Genomic DNA, 12,246 nt, shown 5'->3' with positions numbered 1-12,246 from the left:
CAGCACCCTTGGAGCACAAAGATTCCCACCAACAGCAGAAGGATTCAGACTTTGAGCAGGAAAAATCTGAATTCAGCATATGACTAGGAGTCATCCACACTCCAAGAAGGCAGATTTATATTTGATTAAAAACCAGACAAACTTAACCTGTTCTAACTAAACTGCTTTCTTCTAGAGACAAACAACTTCTCAGACATACCCAATACCATTTCTTTCACATTCATACTCTACTAGAAGCACATTCAGGTGGGTCACAGATTTAACCTTTACCTTGGTATTCACAGAACTGATTGTGCTCCTAAGAGCACATAGTAACATTTTTTAAATCTGAAGAGACACAGAGACCTTTGTTCTGTATTTCTGGAGAAAGAATTGAGGAAAAAAAAAAAATGGGAAGAAAAGATAAGAGAAGACTGGAAAGCAGCTATCCTGGCGACTTCTGTGTTTAAACAAGCACAAATACACTTCCACTCTGCATTATGACATGGATTTCTCATGCTCACCGCTACAGATATGCTACATTATTAGCATTATCCCAGACAGTGTCAACAGAATTTCAAGAAAGCAAATCAGACTGTCTATTCATCTCACATGTTAATCTCAAGCTCTGGAAAAGCTGGAGGAGAGCACTGTTGGAGGAGCTCTCAGAGACAGTTTAGGCAGGTGTGGTTTAAGGGACAGTCCTCAATTACTATTTGCTGATTAATACTATGTTTTCCAGCAGAATGGGATTTGCTCCAAAGAAGGGAAATAAACAAAGTGTATATTTGTTCAAAGTAAAAAAAAATAAAAAAAAAAAAAGAAGAAAAAGAAAAGAAATGCCACAGTTAAGACTACTTCATTCTTCACTTCAAGAAAGGTGAGTACAAGTATTCCCTCACAATACAAAAAAAAAACAAAAACAAAAAACCAACAAACCAAAACCAATAACAAAACAAAGAAAACCTTATCTAGAGCCTGGTAAGAGCAAAGAAACAAGACGTGATATCTATGGTATAACTTGCCCATAGAAACACCCTTTATTTTTATGGCCTAGGCTCATGACAGGCACTGTAGTACATACATTTACCACAAAGGATTGCCAGAGCTAAAGTATATTGATCCATGGAGCATATTGGTCAGCAAAATGAAAGCCAGCATACAAATCCTCAAGGGGCCACGATGATCACTGACAATACGTAGTATTGATTAAAAACTTTCCAGGGATTGTCTTGGTAACAATCCAAACACAGCTTCATACTGGCAGCACACAAGACTTTCACATCCAACCAGCCTTAGAGTGTTTAAAAGGCAACAGTAAAAGCGCCAATCATACCCAGAAACGCATGGGTTTAGGCAATGCCTGGAGCAATCACCATTCAAAAACGCATCCATGCTTTCACCACTGAGTTAACAGGAAATAGGTGTTGCAAACACCATCCACAGCACCAAGGGAGAGGAGTCCTCTCTGTCATTGAGCAAGACCTGTGCTGCAACATATGTTCACACTACTTCATATCATTTGAAGTTACTAGAAAAAACTGTGCAGACAAGGTTTAATAATGTAAGTTTTTAGGACCCCAGGATGTAGCTAGTTCCACTAAAGCACTATATGGCAACACTTCCCATGTGGGCATGGCCAACAGCTTTCTCAGTCGATAGGACAGAGAAGCTCTACCACTTGCCAGTGTTTGGGTGTTAAAAGCCTACTAGCTACTTTCATCAGACAAGCACTGTACCTGTGGCTTGGCTTTGGTTCTTCAAGCTTCAGTTCAGCTTGAGCCCATAACAAAGCAAGAGAATCAGGCTTAGAAGCCACTAACATAATGATAGACCATTTCAACTATTCTTTTTCTAGGAAAGCAAATTCTCCTCACAAGAACAGCCATCACGCTCTTTAATTTTAGGGCAACACATAGAAGCGGGTAAATCCCATTGCTATTTACATTTACTTTGTTGTTTTTTTCCTATGGTGGGCGGAGTACTAAACATTTTTGAGACACTCCTATATACTAATGTAAGTCTTTTAACTTAAGATACGTAAGAATACTAACCTGAACCAAACAGAAGTCCATCTTTAGAACCTACAGAGACACTACCACTTTCCAGAGTAACTTTCTGCCTATTGCTTATTGCTTCACAGGAGAAGCACTGGATGTGGTCTTAAGACAGTGATTTTTTTCAGACAAATTTATGCTTTGAGGACTATTTTAAGTAGCGTTCTTGGATGAAATCTTTCAGTGCCTGTTGTATGAATGTTGGATTACTGCCTTTATTTTCAGAACAACTTAAACTAGATACACTAACTCACTTCCCCTACATGCTCATTCAGACAGATACTTTCTCTGAAGTAATCAGCAGAAAAATCAACAGTTTGGGCATTTCAACATCACCCACAGCAGAAGACAACATCTCCTTCTGCTCTGCCCTGCTCCCCATACAGAAAATAAAACAGGTCCCAAAAACTAATCTGTCAAACTGTTTCATAGGCAGGTCCAGATCCATGAACTAAATTAATTAAAATGCTGCAACTCACTGCATTTGTTTTTCATCCTGTTTGTCACTGCAGGGTTGCTAGTCCCTAACTTGCTGTTTGCTATTGTCCTCAGTTACAGTAAGAAAAAGATCCTCTTGTTTTTCCAGAATTTACTAGCAGACTTTTACCTTGGGGTTGCAGCTGCCACCATCTTCCAGGTGTTTGCTTTTTTTTTTTGTTTGTTTGTTTTGGTTGAGAGGTCTTTTTGTATGTTCTTCTTGTAGTTGTTTTTGAGGAGTTGGGTTTTTGCTTTTTCTGTTTGTTTTCTGACTCACTTCACCGTATACATGATAGCTTGGTCTGTGAGCTTCACTGCAAATCTGGCTCAGGCTGTTGTATTAGCCACAGCTTTCAGAATCAGAACAGCTCAGTACTGAATATCATGCTCAAGGTTTTTCAGGGAACACATATTAGCGATTTTGCTTCAGAGAACACAAGATCAAATACCATTTTTAATTGGTGCATTGCACTCTGCAGACTGAGAGCACACATATGTTGCAGCACCTAAACTGTCCTTGAGATGTTAAGTAGATTTTCATTTAGCAATACTAAGTTACACCTCACTGCACAAGCTCCTGTCTCATTTCCTGACCTATTTAGAGAGACCAGCCTCTCCACACAGATAAGGATATGAGTGCCTACTGCAGCAGCTAGATGATGTAAATGAGATATCATGGAGGTAGTCTGCAGTGCTAGGAGAAACCAGGACAATAGCTTGCAGGTTCATCTCAGAACTGATGTCTCTCACACCCATGTGTCAATGGGAAGGCCTTGGAATTCATCCTTTATCCCTCAGGTCATTAGCTGCAAAAATAATACTGCCTGAGGTTTATCACAAACCTCTGCAGCACTTATAGAGAATGATGTGCCCCAACAGTGAGGAAAAGACACTCTGAACTTGTTTATCCTGCATACTCTGCCCATTAGGGATCCCACAGAGCATTCAGTAGCTCTGTCAGGTCTAAGAGGTTCCAGCAGAAGCAGCCCAAAAGATTCTTTCCAACCACCAAGCATAACTTTTTCCACAATGGCTCAAAACAAGTCATTGCCAAGACTCACCCTCCTAAAATACAGCTGAAGTTAAGAACCAAGTTCCTGTATGTATGTTTTTAATGTCTGACTGTTTTCAGCACTCTGTGTCACTAAACCACCACAAAAGAAATATTTTAGAAAAAAACTGTGAAAGCTGTGCAATGCTGAATTAAAGCTCAAAGTATATCACCTTCTCCATTAAGGTGAAATAAGACCCACACAATAATTCAGATGCACATTAGGAGCTATGTGCATTTCTACCACACGGCAAGACTAAAAAAAAATAACAGTACTAAGATAGTTAAGTTAATGCAAGTGATTGTGCAATTAAATGTCAGCTATCCTTCACCTTGGTCAGAAGGGATGAGAACTGTTAATTCCAGAGAAACACGCTGTACTGAGAAGTTGTGTATCACAAAAAGATCACCACACTAAGTTTTACAACACCACAACGTCTACATTATGAAGTATTATGAAAGCGTGATTATCAATACATTCCAGTTTCTATAAGGAAAGCAACCAGCTATAAGCAACTACACTGGGGTACTCTAACCCAATGTGGAAGTCTGGAATGAGTAGAAGAATAAACCCCCCACAACTCAGGTGGAGACAGAAACCCCCAACTGCACTTGGTCTGTCACAAGTCCATGGGGCCAGATGGGATCCACTCAAGGGTGCTGATAAGAGACAGTGGAGGTGATTGCCAAGCCATTTTCCACCATCTATCAGTGTTCCTGGTCTACTGGAGAGGAACCAGAGGACTGGAGGCTTGCCAGCACGACTCCTATCTATAAGAAGGGCTATAAGGAAGATCCATTGAACTTCAGGTCTCTTAGCTTGCCTTCAGTGACATTGAAGTTTATGGAAGAGATTATCTTAAATGAAATCAAACTACATATGCAAGGCAATCAGGGGATAAGGCCCAGCTAGGATGGGCTCATGAAACACAGGTCCTGTATGACAAAACTCTTTTCCTTCCATGACCAGGTAATCTGGCTGGTAGATGAGGGAAAGGGTGTTGATGTAGTCTACCTAGACTTCAGCAAAGCCTTTGATGCTGGCTCCCACAGTATTCCCCAGAGAAACTGGCAGCCCATTGCTTGGACAGGGACACTCTTGGCTGAGTGAAAAACTGGCTGGATGGCTGGCCCCAGAGCACGGTGGTGAATGGAGTTCAATCCAGCTGGCAACCAGTTACAAGGTGTCAGTTCTGGAGCTCATCCATCTTAAAAATAAGACATGAGGCAATGGGCACAAGCTGGAAAACAGGAGGTTCCACATAAATACAAGAAAAAACTACAGAGTGACATGGGCAGGCCGGATCTCTGGGCTGAAGCCAATGTGATGAAAGCTTCCTAGCTTAAGAAACATCAGCAGCTCTTGACATTCTCATCTACTACGAAGTGTTACCTCTCCACTCAGCGCAATGACTGTGAAGTGACCCTGAGATGATGGAGCAAAGCACAGCAGGACCACAACCTCACACTTCCAGAGAGCAGAGTTTGGCCTCTTTAGGGATCTGCTGGAAAAATACAGATACAGCCTAGGAGATAAGAGACATCCAGAACAGCCAGCTGATTTCCATAGAACACCTCCCCACCCTCAGAAGTGGCCAACCAAATAAGTAGGAAATGGACCAAAGGCAGCTCAAGGCCTTTCCTGACTGAATTCTAATATAAAAGGAAGTATAAGAGAGGTAGTAGCAGCAATAGATGACCCAGAAGGAACACAGAGATGGGATTAATGGGATGGAGCCAGATCTGACAGATGAGAACACCAACAATAATTAAGGTTTTTAAGGATGTAACTGGCAGCAAAACAAAATGAAAGGAAAATGCAGTCCAGATGCTAAGATGTGGCAGAAGACCTGATGACAAAGGATCAGAAAAGGCTAAGGCCATCAGGGCTATCTTCACTTCAGCCTTCCCTGACAGGAACCTGTGGCCCTTCAAGGCCAGAAGGAAAGCATACAGTCAGTTAGGGAGGATCAGCTTAAGAAACATTTCAACAAACTGGACAGAAACAAACCCATGGGCTAAAATGGAAAAGACTCACACGTGCTGAGGGAGCTGGCTGATGTCACTAACGTCACTTTGGATTATCTTATCTTCAGGATAGTTACCAAGGGAGGCTCCTGAATACTGAGGAACAGGTGAAAGGGAAATAACTAAGACAGCACTCATCTCTCCATGAAGGCTGATCAAGGGACACACAGGCCAGTCAGCTTCACCTTCAACTCTGTGAAGAAAATAATACTGGAAACCTCAGCTTCCCAGTTAATATGATCTCATATCAATTATACATATCCTGTAGACTGGAACCAAGCTTGATTCATCCACACTGACTTAGTTTCATGAGTTCACCAGCTTCAGATCCTGGCTTTTTTTCCTAGTTTCAGTCTCTCCAAATACTGAGAATTTACCTCAGGCCTACTTTAAGAACAGTACATGGTGCTTGTCTAAGAGTTCTTATTTAGTCAGAAAAGAAAGAAGTTTGTAGAAGCTTAAGCAGATTTATTTTAAGCTTTCAGATTATACTGCAAACTGGTTTCATTTGTGGGTGGATGAAGAGCAATAATTAAACTAACAACCAAGGATGCTGGAAGCAGAGCTCCAGACTCTCAGTATATTTTTTGCTGGGAAGTTGCCAGGCTCCCTTCCAGAATATGAGTGCTAAGTAAAAGCACTCCAGCAACTGCACCAAGTATTTACACTTGATCAGGTGCTAATATAGGCCTAAGCATTCATCAGGGTGGTAGCTGGAATCAGACGAGCAAAGGGTCACATGCAAGCAATAGTTTCCAGTTAGCGCACACAGACATTTGGAGTTCTAACAGCTTCCTCCATGCATTAGCAGATTTCTAGCTATGCATTGCAAGTCTGGTAACCCACATCCAAACTGCTTGATACGTTGCCTGCAAAACAGCCCTGAAGCTCAGTTCATCTGCCTAGTATTAATATAAACAACAAGAAGACAAGTGTACCTTCAAAGAACAAAAGCAACACAGGCTATAGGCCACAAAGCACTATGAAGAGTCAAAGGTTCTGAAAGGACAAGCAAATCCTCACTGAAGTCCTGCTCAGACTTCAGCTAACACAGCTCACAATAAGGCCTGATGTATTCTGGGAACAGCACCATTCAATTAAAGCAGGAGCAACTAGTATGCAAGACAGGATGGACAGGAAGAGATGGAAACCATTATCATTTGCAGCTCACTATCTCCTGCAGCCACAGTTCTTGCATACTGGCTGCCAGCAGTCTCCTCAGAATCCATAATCTTTGGAAATGGCACAGAACAAAACTTCCATTAGAGCAGCTCATCCAAAACATTTTTGTAGTGGATCCATCAGAAGCTGGACCAGTTAGGTTTCCATGCTTCCTGCTGCAATACCATGCCCAAATCACGACAGAGGAGGAAGGGTGAGAGCTGTCAGTAGGGAACTATTCCATTCACAGGTAAGAAAGCTGAAAGTCACAAGTTAACAGTTTAAGAATTCATGAAATAAGAGATAAATTCATTATTTCACGTTAGACTAGTCTGTATGAAGCAGACCAAAACACTGCTTGTTTTCTATCCAGCTGAGCTCATAAAGTTAAGTTTAACGTACAGAATACCTTGTCTTGTAAACTTGAAAGATCCAAATGGACTGCGACACCAGAACAGGTGGGATATGAGGGCTTTTGAAGCAGCAGACAGGAACTTAGCCCTGGCATTCAGGAGCTCATGCAGCAGTTGCTGGTCTCAAGGCAGACCATAGGAGGAACAGCCAATACCACTATTAGGAAGCTGCTCTCATGACACTACATTAAAGTGATGGCAAAGACAACAACACTAGAGGACAGCAGGAGTAAGCCAACAGAATACTTTATTTCTAATTCTGAACAGCCTGGCACTTCCAATATTTAGTAATAGCCTATTAAAGCAGCATAACCCCAGCAGAGCTGGATCCTAAGTCTTACAATAATTCTACAATAAATTGGGTAGAATTACACAGCAGCATACCACGTACTTCTCACCTCTGCTCTAAACCCAGCAAGCTCTTAATAATGTCTTTTATCCTCAGTGTTAGTGTTTTTCCTAGACTGTACAGTAGATTCACTACTGAAAGTGACAAAATGGTGAAGTAGTCACACAGCCACATGCAAGCAGAACTTCCCTTTTTTTTTCCTCCAGAAAAAGAAGAAGAAAAGATAAATTCACACTGACACTTCCCCATTGGTCTTACCTTCCTCTGCAAAGAACCTGCTTGGAAAAGTAGACCTCAGTTACCAGATGTGCAGGCCTTTCAAAAGCTTGCTCTAAGTCTGCTCAGAACATCACCACTTACTCTGAGGGACTGCTTCCTCCTGCATGTTTCTCTCTCAGGTGACATCAGGGGGTTAGCACTGCCTAGGTTCAGCTTCAGCAGTGTTCTTGTTTGGAGGCTGCCAAGGGTATGGGAAGAAAAAGTCTGAAAAAGCTGATGGAGGTCAGACATCAAGTCTAATTGCATAAAGCGCTGTTTATCCTGAGGGGAAAAGAATGCTTTATAGAAAGATCTGGCCAATTCAGAAATACTTCAGAGATAAGAGCCTGCAGCTCAAATGTTTTATGCTTGTTGCAGAATCACCATGAATGCTAAGTATTCAGGCAGATATGCCCACCTTATTTAAGAAGTTACAGGCTCTTAAAACAGCTTTTTTCCCTACAAGTCAAGACGAAGACATTATTTCAGACAATAAATATTCTGGAGCACTGTTTATAAGATTGACAGTAGCCCTCTGCTCCAAACCAGAGAACCTGCAGAAAAATAACACACAAGGATCTCCTTCCCTTTCCCATGAACAACTGATCCAACACCATTAGCCACTGTTCTTAGAAGAAAACTAAAATCTTATGAGACTTCAGACTCAGATAAGGTCTAAGCTACCAGACTATTGCCAAGTTTGAATAAAAAACCAGCATGAAACATGCAGGCAATATTCCTGTCCTCCAGGTTTCTCTGACTCGGGATAAAGTAGTGTCCTCATCCATCCGCTCCAAAAAGGCAAGAAAGCCATGCTTTAAAGAATGCAAAGCCGTGATGGCATGGGTTCAACCACTTCAGGCTGCACATCTGTGGTGGAAATTGAAGCACTGCTTTAAGGGCAGACAAATTCCTTTACTCCCGCACTTTCCTGACAGGATTCCAGTCTCAGGGCAGGAGACCTTTATCTCACAGCAATGTTTAGGAAGTATTTGCTCAGAGTAGAAAAAAAGAACCCAGAAAAATAAAGTTATGCAGTTCATGGTGGTGGGCCAGCAGCTACACTACTCATCTACAGACTGCCCTAACACAGGCATGGCTATGGAGTGTTTCTTACAGAAGCTTACAGACACAGAGCCGCTTCAGCAAGAGACCAACCCACACACGTCCTGCAGTGCCGGAATCCAACTCTCCCCAAGAAGGTCCATAGGAAGGCCGAGAGAATAGCTCCGATCCCATCAACAATTAAGAGCAAGTGAAAAGATTCTGAGTTGGATTTCAAGATGGACCTCTTCCTTTTACCCAACTACCAGAGTTATTTTCACGAAGTAGACAAGAGAGCTAACCTCACCTTTGGAAAGATCAATGACCCACCACCAGCAACTCAGCATTAGAGTTATACTGACCACCCAGAAGTCTCTATTTACCTCTACTTATCATAGTCACTCCACAGACCATTCACTATGTGCAGACAGCTGAAGTCCATTATTGCCTTAAACTCATGAACACTTGTCTGCTCACTGGAGTTCCTCCTGAAGTGACAAAGAATTCATTTAATTTTTTTCTTACCAGCACTTTAGGTATTAAGTAGAAGGGACAGCTTTCAGACAATAGATCAGTTGGACTCCTTCCATTAGATGGACCAGGAGCTTGGTTATTTTCTGCTAACTCAGCTAGAAAGAAAAAAAGAATGCTGCTCTCTTCCTACTGGGAATCCTCTTCCACAAAGCTTGTTACCCCGGTGCCATTTCCAGGTCAAGCACAGAGCTCATCCCCTTTTTGCTCTCCCCTTTATATCACGCCCATGCTGCCAAGCACCCAGAACATGCAGTATTACACATAACTACTAGAAGATGGACTTCATTGTGCCACTGGGGGAAAAACTGGTAAAAAACCTCCTGATGAGCAGGAAGTTGGCCTGGGGGCAGAAATACCTCTCCAGCCTCAGTTTGTGACCAGCTATCACAGACAGTGGTACACCTCTCAGACATCTTTCAGCAGCAACCACAGAGGACCTTGCTTGTGCTCTGAACACTCAAATCTCTGCAATACAGACCAAGAATGAGGTTGTATGGATGGGCAGCATCAACCAAGGGGCTGCAGGACCACTGTCATGCTCCAGGCAGACCAGAAGACCCATATAAGGAACTGGCAATGCTAAGTGCCACAAATCCCATTTCACACAGGGGAAGCACTTGCATCTCTGAGAGACCAGCAGGTCCGTGACACCTTGTAGGAACAGCAGAAGTGCTCAAAGAGAGAAAGTTGCAGCCTGCTCCCAGGAAATCCTACCTTGCTGCTTTCCAGGAACTCTGCCCACAGACACACACTGCCTTTAACAGCAGTTAGCAGACCAGCACTAACAGAAACAGACTGACCCACCATCACACCCAGGACCCACAGTCGGGCTGCACGCTCCACAGAGCCCTTCCTGACACACACCACAGGCTGGGAAGCAAAGGGAAGGCAGGCTGAGGTACACAACAGCATCCTTCCACACAACTGTTGTAAGAATCGGGTGGGGGATCTGCTCCGGAGCACAGAGCAGCCCCACGGCGATGGACCGACACCGCCCCCAACCCCGGCAGGGCACAGCCCTGCCCCGGCACCCTCCTGCCAGCGATGGCAGCGGCTCCCCAGGCTCGCTCCCGGGATGCAGCCGGGAAGGGGCTGCGGGGAAGCAGAGGCGCAGCCCTTCCCCCTCCGCTTGCCTTACCCCCCCATTCCCCCCGGCGCTCCCCTCGGCGGGGCCGTACCTTGTCGGCGATGCTGCGGGGCAGCAGCAGGTCGGGGCTGGGGGTGAGCGCCGGCCCCATCTCCTCGCTGCTGGACGTGGCCAAAGGATGCGGCATCTCCCGCAGCGATTTGGGCCCTGAAGACGGGAGAGGCTTAGGAATGCCCGCCGCGCCACCCGACATCGCGCCGGGGCCGGCCGGCAACCGCAGGCCTCGACGGGGAGCTGCGGGGCCGCTACCAGAGCTTACCCGCCGCCACCGCACTACGAGGCGGCGGCGGAGGAGGAGCGGAAAGAGGACAGAGGAGGAGGAGCGAGAGAACCGCCCGCCCCACAGGCCCCGCCGCGCCACCTGCCGCCCCGCCCCGCCGGAGGAAGGCGGCCCGGCCCGCCCCTGTGGGGCTGTGTGATCGTGGGATGTGCGGGGCTGTTGTACTGAGCTCAGCCACGGTTCAAACTGCGAAATAAATGTGTTTGTTGAGCGCTAATTAGAGACAGCGGCACACGGCAGGGGGAGAGGCACAGCGCTTTTAGGCTGTCGTAATCCCTTGCAGCTAGATGCAGGTATGTAAAAATAAGCATGCAATAAGTGACCAGTCACAACTGCGATGCTGTGAAGATTCACTTGTGTTTAACGTCTGATGCAGGGCAACCCACTGCCTGGAGGTGGGCGAGGAAGCCTACAGGTGGCAACTTCAGCGCAGCAGAATGCGGGTGAGAATGCAGCGCTGTGGGCTTTCACAATAAAACAGTGCTTCGTAGAATCACAGTATCCTTAATGTTGGAAAAGACCTCTAAGATCATCCAGTCCAACTGTAACACAATCCCACCAATACCCATAGTACCCCAGTACCCATAGAAAGGTGAATAGGATGTGAAGCGGGGCTCCACGCAGCAGTGCACAGCAGCTGTGCAGGAGATACAGGGCATGAACTGAAACTGGAAATCTTTGATTTTCCCCATGCAGACAGCTCTAAGCAGCAGAACATGTTGCCAGAAGAAATTGTGCAGTCTCTATCCTTAGACATTTTCAAGATCTGACTGGGTAGAGCCCTGAGCAATTTGGCTTGATCTCATGCCTGACCATGCTTTGAACAGGAGATTGGACCAAGGTCCCTTCCAGCCTCAGTGATTCTGTGACTCAGATAACGTTTGCTACTATGGAGGCCATATGTCTAGTTTCTAAAGTGACTTTCCTGTTTACAAGGATGAAGTTCCAAGCTCTAGTGATTTATTTATTGGTTTAGCTCCCTGTGAATACTGTATGGCCAGGCAATGTGCCTCTTTGTTTACTAATCACATTTTTCTGTGTTGCCCTGGATGGTTTCTGCCTGGAGCTGAAACAGGTTGTCTTTAGTATTTTCATCTGATCCAAACTACTTAGAAACTCTTTCAAATACCAAACTGGACTGCTATCTGCAAAATGCAAGAAGATTTGTGTGCGGTAAGCTGAAGTCTGTCTTTAAAAAGGTCAGAAGACATTAACAGAAGGACTTTTTATCTGGAAAAACATATAAACCTGATATAGCAATAGTCTCAAATTCTCACTATGATATCTGTGTTTAACTTTCAGAATTCTAGTGCCACAGAGTGCACTATAAAATCAAGACATATAACTGCTTTTCCTACTTGGAAAGATATAGCTTCGGTGGGTGGACTGTTTGATGGGTAAGGAACTGGCTGCAAGACTGTTCACAAAGAGTGTTGGTCAATGATTCAATGTTCAGATGGAGATAAGT

At 44.4% G+C, this 12,246-nt stretch overlaps 1 protein-coding gene across 1 annotated transcript in view; it reads right to left on the bottom strand.

The window, feature by feature from the left end:
- Positions 1 to 10,775, bottom strand: part of SNX30 (sorting nexin family member 30) — a 46,610-nt gene extending 35,835 nt beyond the window's left edge. The window contains exon 1 of the mRNA XM_015849852.3: positions 10,530 to 10,775. Within this exon, the coding sequence (XP_015705338.1) occupies positions 10,530 to 10,691 (162 nt within the window). The 5' untranslated portion in view covers positions 10,692 to 10,775. The remainder of the gene's footprint in view (positions 1 to 10,529) is intronic.
- Positions 10,776 to 12,246: the final 1,471 nt, after the last annotated feature.

Source organism: Coturnix japonica, chromosome Z (assembly GCF_054131305.1).
Source record: "Coturnix japonica strain WE chromosome Z, WE-NBRP24, whole genome shotgun sequence".
In the NCBI taxonomy this organism is placed as follows: Eukaryota; Metazoa; Chordata; class Aves; order Galliformes; family Phasianidae; genus Coturnix; species Coturnix japonica.
Note: the sequence above shows the minus strand (reverse complement) of the source record. Positions and strands in the feature narration are given on the sequence as shown.